Below are 17,274 nucleotides of genomic sequence, written 5' to 3'. Positions count from 1 at the left end.
TATGGTGACATATTTTTGTGTGTTTTGTGTGTTCGCTGAGTGCAGACTGAGCCAGCTGAGGTGAAGCAGGGGTCAGGGAGCACGTATTCTCAGGACGTCACTTTTCCAGTTTCCATAGTGTACAATGACAGTGACACACTCGCCCATCCAAGTGTAAGTTCTGTTCTGGCAAACCCTTTCACTGTTAGCTTTACTGCAGTCTTCTCATCATCCTCTGATCCAATGAACAACTCCCAATCCTCAGCTAAAGTTGATGTTGCTGCTTGTCATTTTATCTTTGGGTACCATCTTATCTTTATAAGTGTGGTGCTTGCCTTTGATGGACAAACTCTGAAAACTTTAAAAAAAAATATATACTGCTGCTGCTAACACCAACACCACTATTTACGCCATTCCTGCATTTTCTGATACTGAGCCTCGTATTGCATAGGACACTGCAGTATAGTAGATTATAGCCTCCTAACATCACCCCCCTCCCCTGCCTGCAGACCAATGATGAAAAACGAGAAGGAAAACTTTAAACTCCAATAACGCTCCCTGGGGCTTCCCAGTCATCTATCTCCACTGGGGGAAACTAAGTTATGCCCTGACGTATGCAGATAACCTCCTCAAATACACACACACCGCCCGCCAGCTCAAATGCACACACATACACACCCTCAGACAGGCTGATGTATGGTAGCAATATGCCCCAGGCGGGCCCCGGCCTCAGCTTCAGCTCCAGTTCTGCTTCCAATTAGAACAGATGAGTCCCATTAGCCCAGCCCAGATACTGTCATCCCACACACACAGCCTCATTAGCACTGTGACACCAGTGCAAGGCCGACAGACAAGAACTCGCTGGTGTTGAATCTAACACACAGATAACATGCCGAGCCGCTGTAAGCAGCGTAGGTTAGGAATGAAGGATTGACGTGGCTGGGGCTGCACCGCAATCTGCATAATATTAGACACATATCATCACATCGATATACAATATTTACACATAGCCAGCATGTCAACATTATCTCTCACCCTCGCACAAACACACACACACACACACACACACACACACACACACACACACACACACAAGTGAATACAGAAATGTACCTCGCCTCTCAGTCTCATAGTCATTATGTTACTTCCTAATAAACAGATGCCTTCATTCATCAGACACTTGCAGCAGCAGTTTTATAGCCCCCGTACAATCAATATTATGTACTGCGATGAATACATGTGCGTAGGCTTTTTCTGTCAACACACTTTAAGGCCCACAGAGCCAGATAAGTTAAATGTTATTAAAGTTTTTTCCTCCTGCACTTGACATGCACAGACAGGGGAAAGACTAATAAGACACATAAGATACCACAAGCCTTAGCTCCTGTATCAGAGCGTCATCACGGTGACTCAGAGCTCCACCCTGAGGTCACATGGGTGTCAATGGGCAGTACTGACAACTTACTAGAACTTACCAGGAAACATATCTCATTCATTTCTGTTAGGTAATAATGACTGAAGTGCCAGAGAAGACTGTATAGATAAAAAATTAATAGATACAGTCTAAGCATGCGTTGACATTGTGTGTATTCCTATAATTGGGGAATTTTAAAAAACATACACATTTGCCTTCAGAGGGCTACAAAGACAAAGATCACAAATATATTAAGAACTGGCTTCCAGCTAGTTGTAATAATAATATTTTGATAGTTAATTAGATGTTTAAGTCACTTTGCAGGCAAAAAATGCCAAACATTTTATGCTTTCAGGTTCCTTGGATTAATGCAAAACAAGACATTTAATAAAAATATTGTGGACATTTTTTCATCTTTCAAAGACCAAACAATCAGTTCTCTTAATTCTAAGATTTAGATTTAATAATTTTACATGCCAGAAATACAGTTTTTATTCAGTAGACTCACTTTTTCCACTCCTTAATGCAATGCGCTGTCATTTAGAATCACATTATTGTGATAATCATGGCTTGTTCTGATGAGATTTCTGTCTCTCTATGGCTGTTTTTATGTTTTCGGTTTTTTTTGGCAATGGTTTTTGAATGCAGGGCCTGATGTCTAACTAAACGACAGTCTAAACTACAGTCTGTCACTATATTTACATTTGTCCTCTTACAAACATGTCTTCTCTACACTACACTGACCTGCAGTTGTTCATGGACAAGGACAAGGCAGAAGAGCTGTGGCACAAGAGATTGATCTCGCTGCGACAGGAGAGGCTCATGGGAAGCCCTGTGACCTGATGGACATCAGAAGATCCTCAGTTTAAGCTGCTTTTACTGTGTTTCAGTCTGTCTCGTTTTAGGATATCACAATGTTTGTTACTTATCCTTCCCCTAATTTCTCCTTCCTATTGCAAAAAAATTGTGGAAAGTCAAGCAAACAACAGTTTTTGGTCCTGATGTGCTTATTTTACTAATGTTAATGTAATTCAATTAAAAGATATGCTGTTTTTAATTTGGCTTCATTCATTTTTAATTAAGGAAGGATTTTTCAGTCAGATAAGATGATGACCATATAGATGTAGCGTTTGATATATTTTGTTTTTGTTATCAACTCAGTAAATAAAGATAGATGTGATTTGTTTTTGAGTGAAAACTGCCTTTGTGCTTTTGTGGGTAAATTATGAAGATTTACCTAACTTATGACAGTTGTTGTTTAAGGTGGCAGCAGTATCTACAGATAGATACAGATGGATGAGTCACCCTGTCATCCAGCAGCTCTTTAAAAGTAGCCTGACTCAGCCTTGGGTCACCTTATCTCTTTGGTCTGTATCAGAATTGAGAAAAAGAGTGGAATAAACATCCTCTCATCTGCCCTTAACCTGTACTCTCCTCTTAAATATACCATTTGGTGATTAATGTTTGTTTATACAATGTTGTGTCGCAAATTTGGATTCAAGGCAGTGTAGAGTCCATACCCAGGCCTATTTGTGGAACAGCCAGATGGTAAATCTATACACAGTCTGGAACACTGTGTGTCGCTCCCATACCCCCCAAATAGTCAGAGTTGTGTCACTCCCGTACGTCCCAAATAGTCAGTGTTGTAATGAAGTAATAAATGAGAATGTACAGAGTGACTTGCTAAGGCAAGCACACAAAGTAAGCTTTGCTGTGTTAGTGCTTGCTTGGAATACCTTGTTTTTGTGTGCATGTGTTCCTCACATGTGTTAACTGGCTGTCTAAAACATCTCCACACCTTGCTCTTACCAAACCAAGACTCATGTTAGAAACAAATAAAGTCAAGTGAGGCACGGTTCATTATTTATGAGAGAGGAGGGGTGCAAAATGGGGCTGGCATAAATCATACTTTATGCACTGGGGAGTGAGTTAAGTTTTTTAATTTGGCTTAGGGGAGGAACATTAATCCAATTATTAATTGTTAGAAATAGTCCCACCCCCCTACTCTGAAAAGATAAAGCACAGTCCCTTATTTAATCCTAGAGAGTTGCCTTGTGATTTCGTCACCTTAACAACCCTTAATATTGACAATACAATTTTAAATTGGAACAACTAGCTCCGAAGGGGTTTCACAGCCTCCGCGGCTAATTTTGTAATACACAAAAGCATGATACGAAAATTTCAATCTTTATTAAGACGTTTATGGAGTGCCGTTGCCATGGCAGCCACCCACAACATCGAAAGCTGTGAATAACCAGCCAGTCCGAGGCTCGGGTTCGCATCACGTGGCAGCTGTCAGAGTGAGTTTGGGTCTCACCACCGCCTCCATGGTAACATTACTGAGGCTCGCGGAGCGGTGAAGCTGGGACACCTGTGGCGGAGCGGATTATTTTGAAACTCTTCATCTCCGTTTTTTGTTTACAGCTCCAAAATCCCTGGAAATGTTCAACAGTAATCGCAGGGAGTTTGACGAGGATCCGTTCTTCTCGTGAGTAGTTTAACTTTTGTATTAAATATATTAAAATGCTTATTCACCTGTTATTGTTCAAATCCTTTGTAGGTTATTCTCACAATGCTCTCAACTAATACTTAAGTAAAGCTAAAAGGACGTTTAACACGGGGATAAATGGCTTTTGAAATGTAAGAATACACACTATTGTTCATAGAAAGCCCATGCATTAACTCCCACTCCTAATGCCCACAAGCTAACGTTAATAATGTAACCGTGCAAGCTAACGGTAAATAAATTAACGGGTGAGTTGCTATAGCAGATATTAAATATAGTCCCACTTTTAATTCCATTTATACTGAAACTGCAATGAGCTAATTTAGCTAATTTAATAGTTGCAATAATGAATTTCAGCCGAGTTGTTTCATTGTAACTGAATTTTTAACATCACATGTAATGTCAGGCTAACGTTACATTAGCCATTTCTGTTAACGTTTCTATTCAATGGAGCTGTTGCCTAGCACCAGCTGCTGTGACAGGGAACACAGACTCTGATTTCTTTATTTATTTTTCTTATATATATATATATATATATATATATATATATATATATATATATATATATATATATATATATATATATATATATATATATATAAACGTTTATTTATATCATTATTATTATTATTATTATTATTATTATTAAGTAACATCAAGTAGTTACGGTTTGAGCATTAGATGAATAAAAATAAAATTTACTATTTTTTTATTTCCAGTACAATGGAGAGAAAGTCATTAGTAATAGATCTTATTCAATAACTGCACAGTTTGTAACCGTCGCTTACAACTTATTGCACAAGTTAACACCTGCTGTTCTAGTGTTGACACCCTTTGAGGTGAGTATAAGAGAGACTGCTATTATTTTATCAATATTTCAGTGTATTGTGTTCATCACACAGCATGCATCTGTAATGGGCTCTAAGTTTTGTTTTGTTTTTTGCTCTCCAGGAAACCTATCAGTCCTAATACAGACTTGCACTAAATTCCTTAGTGAAAGTTGAAGTTCACCCTTTCTTTACCTCCTCTTCGTTTTCCACAGGGATCCATTTCGGGCTCACAGGGAACATATGAGGCAGATGATGCGAAGCTTCTCTGAGCCATACGGCGGGCCCGTAATGCCCAGTATTATGGACGGAAGAAATCGTGGTCATGACTTTGCAGAACATCCAAGCTCATCTCTGGCACTGAGGGATGACCACAGGGTGAGAACATGCATTTTAAGAAGCAGTCCTCTTACAGTTATGAGTGATTTGTCTATTTGTGGACTCAAGTAACAGGCAATAAAGCTCAACCCAGTGTATTAAACTATCTACAGGCACATGACTAACTAACCTATATACATGTCATATGGGTCTATGTAGGACGAAGGGTGAAGCTTCAGTACTTCGCTCATACAATTAGGCCTCATGACCCCCCCCCCCCGTCCACTGTTCATAGGCATATAAGCACATAAGATTAGTGTTTGGAGGAAGTGCTAAGTTTACTAAGGTTATAGTGGAAGCTGGCCACTGGCAGCGTAACTGGAGCACCACTCACTGAGGTATGAGGCCATGTGAGTCTCTGGTTTAGTAGAAGGGCAACCCCCTTGGCCTCTCTGGACAGTTATATCTAGCCCCGAGGAGCCCTATTTATAGTGCATTGTTCCACTGACATACTGCTTTCTTGCAAATACACGCACAGACTTCTTTAACACTCAAACCAATAGCACCCCAGAGAATTCTGCTTTGCTGTGCTGAGATGAGCTGCTGAAAATAACACTTTATTTTGATATCATTAAAGTTGGCCCAGTTGTGATGTTGGCTGAAAATGTAGTTTATCTTTAAATATAACAGCTCTCCCTTAAATCTATGATTTCATACACCTCTGTTACATTAGCTAAGGAGAGAGCTGTGAAACCTGTGGTTGTAATAATAGCTTTATAAATAATTGTGTTATTTGTGCAGCAAACATTATAAAGACAGGCATCGGGATAGCTCTCATCTGCCGTGATTTGCACCCATTCACCTTTCCCATATCAACCCCTGTGCTGCTTATATCCCTGCTAATTCAAATTTAGCCCCCGACACCTGTTTTAATCCTACTACCTCATGAGAGCCTGTATATTTATCCTTGATAATGACTTTCATCAGAAGTGTAGCCTCAATAGCCAGCAGCCTGCTTTCTCTTTATTAGCATCATGCCATTACCTAGCTAATGCCAGCTGAGGAGGGGCACTGAATGCTCGACTAATGACCTCAGTGACAGTGGATGAAATGGAGCTACACTGCAAAATGTCAATCCAAACAAATTATTTAATCTAATATTAGGAGTAATATACTGTTTCTGTATGTGTTTCAAATGTTATTTGACTTGCCCATTAGTTGTTAACAAGATATTGTTTACTTTTGAATAAGAAAGTGCAGTATCTCAGCCCTTTCTTTTTTAAGAACATCATGATATGATAAGGGGTAAGAGTTCTGCTGAGTCTGATCTCAAGTTGCAGCCATAGCAGTTAGCAAAATAATCATTCATACGCTCACTGTGGTATGGAGAAGGACCATGTGAAAGCATCTTTTTTTTCTTGATTTATAAAAAGAAATTAGGAGAAGAGACGCAGGTGTGGGATTTGTGGTTTGAAAAATAAAGGTTTCTGTCGCCTCTCGATCCTTAGACTGTGTTGTTGATTGTCATGATTAATAAACAGAATACCTACGGTCCGGTACGACACATGGAATTAAGGTTAACTGAAATTACCATAAGGATCCACAGTTTTTATCACACAGCTCTGCTCTCTAACTCCCACACACACTTATTTATCTGAAGATGAGGAGCAGTCTTGTTGTGCCCAGTAGTGGTCAGAGGGCCGAAGCTCTGGTGCTGTGTTGTTGGCTTTGGAAAGGCTTGTGTGCGGATGTCATGGACACTCTGTTTTTTTCATTGTTGCTCTTTTGGTCCATCTGTTTGGCAGAACGTGCTTTGGCAGTGTTGGTGCATTAGCAGCTAGATGACAGACAGCTCACGCTCATACCGCTCCCCAGTATCACAGGCACAAATGTGCCCACAAAAATACATACATAAACACACACATACAGTACTAAAACACAAAATACACGGACACGCTGGCATGTAAACACATGGAACTGCACACACACACATTGGCCACATTCTGCCCCGGGGCTTGTACCTCTACTTGCTAAGGATTAGATTCCCAGTGGGAAAACAAGACCCGTCTTATTTTCCAAGGCTGCTGTAACTCTCACATTTCCCAATGACTTGCCAGTATCCACTACCTTGTTCATATCACCTTTCAAAGCACTCATTCATCAGGGCACTTGTTTAAAAAAGCACTGTTGAATGACAATCAAGCATCATTTTAAGTTACTTTCTTTGATTGTGTGTTTTTTATTGAGTATGACTGGTGGTGCCAGGGCTGGGTAAATGGGGTGATTTGATAAGATACAGGTGATATCATTTAAAAAAATAAACTAATTAAAAAAAGATTATTTTTAGGGCCTCAGCCTTTATTATAGTGTAGCTGGAGAGAGACAAGAAAGTGGTAGGACTGAGGGGGAACATGCAGCAAAGGGGAGCGTGTTGGAGTTGAAAACACAGACTGCTGCAGAGGCCTCAACCTATATGGGGTGGTCACTCTGCCATTGGCACTTTTGGACATGTCAGGTCAAACCGATTTGCACATCCATTGTCAGTTTTAACATGCTGAGCCCTGCCAAACTGCGCCAGAGATGAACCTTCTCTGTAGTAGGGCCCAAAGGGCACTTAGTGGGTAACCGCCTGCAGCCAACAACCGACATCCCGCCTTCTTCCCCTGAAACAAGTGTGCGTGCTGGGAGACTCCACTCACCTTTGGCTGTGCAGGAGCCCAGAGAAGAAGGCATTTCTTAATGTCCCTGTGTGTGCAACTCTCAGTACTTTTGTAGCGTCTAACAGGAATATCTTTAGTGTGGAGTTTCTCTCATGCATCCCTAAATTTATTTATATTTACAACATTTTATTTGTTTTTTTTTCACGTACAATATATATTCCATATAAATTAATCCCTGTTTTCAGTTACCAACTTTATTTTACTGTTTCATATTTGCTTCCAGCTGTAGAGGAGTCTGTTAAGTTACTGCTGATGAAAACTGAATATTTCCTTATTTTGCTGCCAGGTGAGCTCAAGGTCAAATCAGGTTTTCTTCCAGCTCTGGCAATGGGAAATTAAGCAGTTCCGACACCCCTTATTCACCTACATCATCTTTGAAACATGAGTCACCACAATCTGATTCAGTGCCTCCGTATCTTCTCTGTGGTCTTCTTGTTCTAAGAGACCACATATAGCAAAAGGCCTCTAATTCCCCTGATGATGCACCACTTCCCATTTGCAGCACACACCCTCACTTTTTCTTTCAAGTCTGAATCATATCTACAGCACATGTCCCCTGTGGTGTAACGCATAGCTTTCCCTGGAGCAGCCTGCCGAGTGCACAGTGGCAGTTCAATATCAGATTGAGAGAGATAGAAAAGAGCATGTCAATCTGCAGTAGTCCAGACAGCCTAAAATAATGTGTTAAAGACCACTGGGTCTACGTTCCTTATCTTGCACCCTCAGTCTCCCCTCTGCTCAACCCTGATCTAAATATAATGCTTGCAGATATGTAACTGGCATTTATTAGTTCATAGATGCCACTCTGGGATAAAATTGGCAGTGAGGCTTCATAGATACTGGTCAGGGGCGTTTTACATCAGCTTGACATTTGAAAAGAGCTGAGAGAGCAGCCTTGGACTCTTTGCCCCCTGATAGATCCCTGTCCTGACTGGTCTGTCCAGCCTTCCTAGAATGAAGCTCAGTTTCAGTGTTAAACCCACGCTAATCTCTGGCAATGCGACCCAATTACACATGGAACACAAGTCATTCAACACCCCACTGATTACGCACAATACCCCCGTGCATCACACCCCCAGAAAATACACACACCCGCATAGCGATGGCTGTTGAGATGCTTATCCAGGGCTGCAGGGTCATAAACACCTGCGGTTTTGGCCCAGAGAACACAGGGTCTGACTGAAGGCTGCGAGCTGCTCCCTCCTCACTCCCAGGAGGTTCATGGCCTTGAAGGGTTGTGCTTAAGGCTGTGGGGAGAACTCTGTGTAGCTGTGTCAAGGGCTTAGTGACCGATGTAAGACAACCTAACAGCTTATGGACAACAACCTCTGCAAAGATGCAAAAAGTCTACATTTGTGTGTGTGTGTGTGTGTGTGTGTGTGTGTGTGTGTGTGTGTGTGTAACATGCTATACAAATACAGTGCTATGATATGTTGCTAAAATAATATTGTGTGGATCCTCAGGATATGAGCCGCTCACTGTTTCCCTTTGGCAGTATTGACAGCACGGTTAGTATCGTAGATTTGCTGTTCAACTGCACCATCATACGATTTTCTAATTTAAATACTGGCCAAGTGCATGCTTTGACTCTATAACTGACTGTGCTCAATGCTTAGTTGTCAGTAAAATGGTCACAGTGTTTCCTTTGACTTCACAAAAAATTACACCATCATGCCATGTGCAGGCTGTAAAAGTACACTATTGCAGAAGCAAGTAACCAGAGTGTATGGAAATGCTCTGACTATGAAGAAAATAGAGTGTAGTATATGCTAAATGTTCATCTCTCCATAGACATTAAGGGTGAAGTGGTAAGTTACTTATATTAGTTGGAAAATGTATTGATTACATAGTCATTAATTTCGGAAAAGAGAACACCCACACACAACATCCAACATTAAGTCAAGTCACTAAAGCTGATGTTTTCACCACAATGTGTAGAGTGTTTTTCAGTTTGCTAAAGGAATCCAAATAAAACAAACAGTAGCTTGCGCACAATAGCTTTTCATATGTCCGCCTAAATGGGAGAATTTTTGTGTCTAGGACCCCTAAATTGATACAAATTAGATCACAGAGCCTCATTTTATAAGATTTTGCTTCATGCACCTCCATCTGAAAAGATTTTGGTTGTTAGACCTGATTAAGACCAAACTCTATAGTTGTCAAGTACAGCTAAGACAATAACCAAAGACAACGTGAAACCTATGATCTCAGTAGTCACTCTTATGACTCTTACTTACATTGGACTTACTTCAATATTGAATTAAATAGTGAATATAGTGAATATAGATTATCCCCCAGTTTTCTGTGGACCATCCAAAACTCCCTCGAGGACCCCTGGAGGTCGCTGGACCCCTAGTTGACAACCACTGGGATAATGGACCAGTCGTTACACATGGATATTTTTTATAGGTGCTAGACTTGTCAGACGTGTTATTGCACAGTGTACTGTCAGGCCAGCATAGGATTTTTGCCCGTTCCACATACTGTATTTATATAATAGGGCATCAAGTTTAACTGTGAAACAAATAGCTTAGATTAATGCAAATTTCTGACAAGAGAAACAAGTAATTTTCAGAATTTAGGGAATCTTTCGAATGCAGCTCAAAAACTAACCGGTCATTACATCCCCCTCTACAAAGCACATACATTCACATACACTTAAAGACAATTCTTGTGGAAACACTTTGACCAGTATATGGAATGACTGGTGAGATGCTTTCTGAGGTTTGCAAATCTAACATGTGCTGCTCTTAACTGCAACATCTTTACACTTGTTCCTTTGAAAAGATAAAGATGATCTCTTCAGCTGCTTTTACGTCATAAAAATGAAACCGTAGTGATCTGCAGTGTCTTCCCGCGTGCCTTTCTTGTGGCTACACCCTTACAAAATATTTAATATCTAATCTGACACAATTTTGCATACATGGTGATTGATGGCATCTTAAGCCAACATGCATGACTGACTTGAGTGGTGCACAGGGTTTCCCCTGACTCCAAAGATGGTTCTTCAACTGTGACCTACAAAAACTTCATTTATTCATTTAATAGGGAAATAAATTTGAACATGCATAGTGATTAAAATGTGCTTTCTAAATTTAAACAATATAGTTTGCACAGATTTCAAGAAGCATTAAAAGCAAGATTTTTCCAGATGATATTATTTGTCAAATGTCTTGCAATAAAGCCAAACAATCAGTCAAGATATTGCATTTAACACAGTACTTTTCAAACAAATCTTATTATTGACATCATGGTTAGGTTTCAGTTAATGTTGGCCACCTTTAAATTCTAAATAAAGACATGAAATTTGCATGCTGAACTGGGTTTTTGTAGTCTTACAATAAATGTTAGTATGTCACATATGGTGAGGTGATAAAATGTGAATGTCCTGGTTACAGTGTACCAGATGGCACACATGTAGGACACATTTAGCCCACTGTACTCTTTCCGTGTATGTTTGTACACATCATGGAGCTGTTTATGAGCTGATAATGCCAAGCAATGGCTTGGCATATGTGCTGTTCAATTCAATTCTTCTGTTCTTTTCCTTTTGTGCCGGTACAGGATTTGATGAGGAATCCATTCGGCATGTTTGACAACATGATGGCCAACATGAAAAACAGGATGGAGGAGATGCACAGAAACTTTGTGAGTTTAATGATTTGGTGTTCTCTTTTGTTTTGCTGTGTTTGTAGAAAATTGTGGTACATGAGCCGTAACTAACTGTGTGTTTGCTGGATTCAGGAGAACATGTCCACAGATTCAAACACCCACTCATTCAGCTCCTCATCAGTCATGACATATTCAAAGGTTGGAAATGAGCCTCCCAAGGTCTTCCAGGCAAGCTCATCGACACGCCATGCCCCTGGAGGGGTAAGTTCCCATCAGATGTGTTACTGTGTCACATATGGTACATCAAACCACAGTTTAGTTTGTTAATCTGTTGGAGACTGCTCGCAAACAAACCGTTCTCACAGTGGAAAATTATGGCTCTTTTCTATTAGGTTTGCAGAAATCATTTTGGTGATCATACACAATATCAGGGCACTGGGGCACAATACCTGGAATAGGCCGTTTTAAATGAACAATAAACATTGTTGATTGCTGTAATTCATGCACTTTTTCATAGACTAGCATATGTGTCTGATGGGTTTAATAATGATCTATCAACAGATCAAGGAGACCCGGAAAGCTGTTAAAGACTCTGAAAGTGGTCTGGAGCAGATGTCCATTGGTCATCACATTCAAGACAGGGGACATGTTGTTGAGAAGAAATACAACAAGAAAACAGGAGAGAAGGAGTTCAACCAGGACTTTCAGAATATGGATGAATGTATGTCAAATTGCTTTTATTGTGCATTTACTCCCTGAATTTTGTTTCTATATCAACTTCAACTGCATGAAGGAGCTAGGTTAGAGATAGTTCTTGTTTTTATTGCATTATTTACCATGATTCATAATATTAAAATCACAAGGCCATTACGGTGATAGATAAAGAGTAAATATATGGTCAGATCATTCATTTTTGTTATAATAAATAAAGTACACAAGTACCACAGTCCACATATTTCTCAGCTGTTGTCATCATCTTATTGTTAGTCATGTATTATACTTGGATTATAATGTGTGCAGCTTTTCTTGCATTTTTGAGTATGTTTTTTTTTTTAATTTCCTATATTGTGTAACCAAATCTACATGCCTCTGCAAATTGCCCCTTGGGACAAATACATTTTTTTGAATTTGAATCAGTTCTGAGACAGAATATTCCCTAACATGATGCTGATCCTCTGTCCCCAGCTGAAGCACAGTCTTTTGACGAAGAGTGGCAGCAGGAGGTGTCCAAGTTTCGGCCGTGTGGCCCCATGTCTCGTCTGCGGGAACCCCGTGCGCTAACCCACGGTGTTCATCGAGCAGCCCTAACCGGACCTGAGCAGGAGCACAGGTCAGTATGACATGCTCATTAGACTCCGTGTGGTGTTGAAGACAGGCCAGAATCTGCAGGTCAGGATCAAATGACCAACAAGAGGGAGATGCTGATAGCAGACACATACAGTATGCTTTGTTAAGTATATTGTGATTATGTTATGATTCTTCAGTAAATTTTGCATTGAAAATTGGGATTATTTACTGTATTTTGTGTTTTCCACAGGGACCAATTAAAGGGCAAGGCTGAGGGTAAACGCAGCATGGAAGGCTCAAGCTCAACAAATCAGTGAAAACATCAGTTTGTGAAGCTATTAAAGTCTTTTAAGCATCTTACAGTACACTCTGATGCTCTGTACACCCTTACACACACACACACACACACACACACACACACACACACACACACACACACACACACACACGCACACACACACACACACCCTGGTTTCATCATATAGACAGAATCAGAAAACAGCAACTTGACCCACATTCTGAAATATCGAGGAGACTGCGTTGCACATTACTGCTGCTCATTTTCCACAGCAAACTGCACAATATGAACTGAAACCTGCTGAAGATGGCTGCACCATCACAGGGGACATTTATTCTACTTCCTCATGGGGCAAAATCACTCTTCCAAATTCACTGTTAATATTGTAAATCTAAGTTCTAAGAACAGTTCACACTTTGAAAATATAAATATAAAGTTTGTTTGAAAATATAAAGATGGCAAGACATCGAAATCAGGAATTTGTAGTGTGTCCGCTATAGAACACGCAAAACCAGCAGTCTAATCATTTACCAAAATATGCCCCCCAAAACACTAAAAGTTGCAAAGAAGTCCTTAAAAATGATCTTTCTCAACAAGGGGAAACTTGAAGCCATCTGATGCTTTCATTGTGCCATTTTCATAAAACAAAACCACCAAAATGTAGTGACCTTGAGAAAGTTGGAAATTCACTAATGCACTTAGACAATGTCTAAATTGTCTTCATGTAATTATGGTGCACCTGATGCTCTGGATATGTGTATTTTATCTGCTGTAATCTTTGTAAAAAGAAAAAAAATACCTTTCCCTTTTTATATGTTCCTGTGGTTTCTCTTGTTTTTCATCTGATGAATTCTGCTGCACGGCACGATATCTTGACATCAGGAATATTCTCAATAATTTTACCTTTGTTCTTGTATATTTTTTCAAGCCTAAAAGATAAATTATGTGTCAATGCAGGCTATTGTCTGTAATAAAAATATGAAAATATGATGATTAATCCAGTGTTTCATTTTTATCAGTCTTAGACCAGTTTCATATTAAATTCACTGAATGGAAAAAGTTAAATTTGAGTCTCAATCTATAAATGCTGGACACCTGTTAATGAATGCTGTTTGTACGTTACTGTAGGCTTGCACAGGATCTATATGAGCATGAGTGTGCATTGTGATAAACCTCTAGTTGTGCATGTTTTGTAGTGACCCACGGTAGTATTTTTGGATGGAAGCACTTGTCAGTAGCTCAGACTGGTGTGAGATGTTACACAGCAGCGAGCTCACCAGAGTTCCCTCTCTCACTTGCTTGGATATCAGACTCCATTAATCCCTTTGCTTTAACACACAGATATGAAGTGACCAAGGACCAATATATAGCTCAAAAGATCCATTATGTCCTGAGTTGCATGTTTATGTAACATGGAAGATGAGCCATTCCAGGAGCCTCTTATGGTGTTGAACATTAACTGAGAGGCCAAACTTTTGCAGGAGGGAGCTTACTCTTGGAAAAAAAAAACCAAAGGAATCAGTCACTTGTAAAGGCACTTATAAAAGCATGGATCTTTGTGAACTGATTTCACCATCACTCAATAACCTCTCATCCACCCAGAAACCCTGATCTTTAAATTCCACAGGGTCTTACTAAGCTTCTATTCTTTTGTCCCTTTTTATCAACACTGCTGCTTTAAGAGTAGCTAAATAAGACATGTGTTTTACAGGATCATTCAAGGACAAAGAGTTGGTTATCAATTAATGCATGTGACCGCTTTTATTGGTAGATGCTTTAATCTATGACCTCTGTGAATTTTGACCCTGACATTTTCTCCCTTTTTCCAGTGTCAAATGAACTTTACCGCAGAAAAATGAGATAAAACGGTCAAACTAAACAATGCACGGTTACACTGTTGAAAAAAATCATTCTGTAAGACTTTGCTTTAAGAAAATTCAGCTGCATATTTTCTTTGCTTTTTCTGGTCACTTCTGTATATGCATCCACAATTGACTGCTCCTATGAATTATGCTCTATGATAACTTCCTCCTTGCACTTAAATTGGCTTTTAACAAGCAGGTCTTTATGCATCTTGAATAATGACAAAACAATATCAGTAGAAAGGTTTTAATATTCAATACAAACGCGCTACAAAAGACTTGTGAATATTGAGTTGGCAGTTAGAACTCTGCCACCACCTGCTGGTCATCTTTGAACATGACTTTTTCTCCAGGATATTTACACAGCATTTACAAGAAAAGCAACTTACATTTTGAAAAAACAAACATTCTAACCAAATAAACAGAATCTTGAGAAATGAAATAAATGTCAACCCAGATGGAGTTATGAATATGGGACAGCTCTAAATAATCAAATCCATTATCCTTCTTGAAAATGTCCCCAGATGTAGAAAGTGCTGATCCAGCTCTACATGATTCCCTGAGTTTGTCCCTTTCCTGCGATTTTCTTGGAGCACTCCAGCAAAGCATTGTGGATGTCTTTGGCACAGGAGATCTGAGACTTGATCATGCCGAGGTATTGGGCGTAAGACATGGACTCTGTCTGCACTGTGTCCGGTTTCGTGGCTGTTGGGACCAGGTTGGGTGAATGTTTGGCGCTGTCGATGCTCTGGGAGAGACACTCATATGCCAGCCGCTGCACAGAGGAGACAGATCGAGAGTTTGTGTGCTATGTTTATAATGTGGATACAGTAAATGTAGAGTGTTACACACAGATAACCAGCTGGGCTCTCAGTCAACACAGAAACCTGGAGTTCCCAACCTTTTTTTCTTAAGGGACACCTTTTCTATTATTGTGTAAATTGACTGACATATTTATGGATATTTCTTATTATATTCAATAACAATAACAGTACAGAAGAACTGATTAATTAACTGACTAAGCCAAAACGTGAATGCAATAACTGTGGAAAGTTTGTGTAAGATTCTGATTTGGATTCATTCTGAGAAATCACACAATTTATTATGGCCAGAATCTACGAAATCTGGGTATTTGTGGTGAAGGGGTGGTCAGGCATTTTCCCAAATCAGGCGGGCTCAAGACATACACATAAAAAAAACATAGTCACACCCCAGCCATCCCCTACTCTGATTAAGTACAATCCCTAATGTGTGTGTGTTGAAGTCTCACCAAACACAGCTCCAGCTGATCGCAAAGGGCATAAAACTCCTCTAGGCTTTTGTCAAAGCGCTGCACAGCTGTGTCACTGCTTTTGCTGAAGCAGAAGAAACAAACAAAAAAAAAAGACATTTAAAAACCTCAAATCTGTGCTGCCAGAAACATCTTTCTCCGGTACTTTAGCTGTAAAGATCCTCTAACCAATCAACTTACATGCCGTTGTCAATAGTCGTGTTGTGGGCCAAATTCAAGGATGCAATTTTCATCACATTCTGAAAGTAAAAAATAAAGCAATACATTTTAAATATATTTCTGTAGATCTTTAAATTGTTTTGTGAAACGACAGTATTTCGAGTGTGTACTCATTAAAGCAACTTTAGCTATAGTGATCAGGTGTTTTGGGTATTGTTTTCAGCGCGATGTCGAGCAGTTACCTGCAGACTCTCCTTCAGCTGTGGAATGAGCATCTTAAATCTATGAACTGGATCAAAGTCTTGCTGCTGGCTCAGTTGCTGCTGTTGTTGTAATGAAGCAGGCTGTTGTAGTCCGGGCTGCGACATCGGCCCGCCGGGTTGCTGCTGCTGAGACGCCATCTTGGCCGGCTACGACGCATAAACCGGAAAAAGAACAACATATCCGGCTTGTGTGTTTTTCAAAATAAAAGTCTTAACGAAATACACAGATGTCTAGATGAGAGCCAGTGTGCACACACCGACCTCCTTCTTTCTGTGATAACTTAATAACTCCCCTTTGTAGCCTACTACTATGTAGCATTTACATTGTACACACATATTCGTTTTAGCCCTTGTAATACATTTTTTTATGTGCTGCATGCATGTAGGGACTACCACGGCTTTCGTTGTACAATCACACATCACAGTAAAGATGACGCTGTTATGATCAATCCATTATATACTTTACACTGTATAAAATAATTTAAACCAATTTTTATATAAAAGACATGCATTTATTAACTTATATCTTACTGATTGCTTTCTTTATTGTTTTTTGTTTCGTTTCACTTATTTTACTTTTTATCATGTGTGACTTCTTCTATCCCATGTTGTATAATTTTTAAACAGTTTTTCATTATCCATGTTTTTTGTGTGCAAAGTACTACTAAGTGCAACATAAATACAGTTTATTATTCTTATTATTATTATTATTATTGCTGTTTTCAATTTGACCAGTTA

The 17,274-nt window shown here is 39.6% G+C and overlaps 3 protein-coding genes across 5 annotated transcripts in view; 2 read left to right on the top strand and 1 right to left on the bottom strand.

Annotated features, from left to right (window-relative positions):
• Positions 1 to 2,591, top strand: part of rsrc1 (arginine/serine-rich coiled-coil 1) — a 138,533-nt gene extending 135,942 nt beyond the window's left edge. For both annotated transcript variants that reach the window (XM_042487148.2, XM_088078943.1), the window contains exons 9-10: positions 46 to 153; positions 2,144 to 2,591. In XM_042487148.2, the coding sequence (XP_042343082.1) occupies positions 46 to 153; positions 2,144 to 2,236 (201 nt within the window). In that variant the 3' untranslated portion in view covers positions 2,237 to 2,591. The remainder of the gene's footprint in view (positions 1 to 45; positions 154 to 2,143) is intronic.
• Positions 2,592 to 3,443: 852 nt separating this feature from the next.
• mlf1 (myeloid leukemia factor 1) lies at positions 3,444 to 13,958 on the top strand. 2 transcript variants are annotated; one of them, XM_042486911.2, is made up of 8 exons: positions 3,444 to 3,881; positions 4,942 to 5,104; positions 9,228 to 9,272; positions 11,329 to 11,412; positions 11,509 to 11,637; positions 11,938 to 12,097; positions 12,562 to 12,706; positions 12,914 to 13,958. In XM_042486911.2, the coding sequence occupies exons 1-8, from the start codon at positions 3,835 to 3,837 to the stop codon at positions 12,978 to 12,980; spliced, it is 840 nt and encodes a 279-aa protein (XP_042342845.2). In that variant the 5' UTR covers positions 3,444 to 3,834; the 3' UTR covers positions 12,981 to 13,958. The 2 variants fall into 2 exon arrangements, with proteins under 2 accessions (XP_042342845.2, XP_042342846.2); XM_042486912.2 differs by lacking the exon at positions 9,228 to 9,272 and having other exon boundaries at positions 3,462 to 3,881.
• A 1,098-nt stretch (positions 13,959 to 15,056) lies between these two features.
• Positions 15,057 to 16,718, bottom strand: med29 (mediator complex subunit 29). Its single transcript, XM_042487164.2, has 4 exons — positions 16,516 to 16,718; positions 16,295 to 16,353; positions 16,094 to 16,178; positions 15,057 to 15,598 (listed from the first exon to the last, which is right to left on the bottom strand). The coding sequence occupies exons 1-4, from the start codon at positions 16,672 to 16,674 to the stop codon at positions 15,371 to 15,373; spliced, it is 531 nt and encodes a 176-aa protein (XP_042343098.2). The 5' UTR covers positions 16,675 to 16,718; the 3' UTR covers positions 15,057 to 15,370.
• Between the last annotated feature and the right edge of the window lie 556 nt (positions 16,719 to 17,274).

Source organism: Plectropomus leopardus, chromosome 6 (assembly GCF_026936395.1).
Source record: "Plectropomus leopardus strain MGB_pleo_1.0 chromosome 6, ASM2693639v1, whole genome shotgun sequence".
NCBI lineage: Eukaryota > Metazoa > Chordata > Actinopteri > Perciformes > Serranidae > Plectropomus > Plectropomus leopardus.
This window is presented reverse-complemented; position numbering and strand designations above follow the sequence as displayed.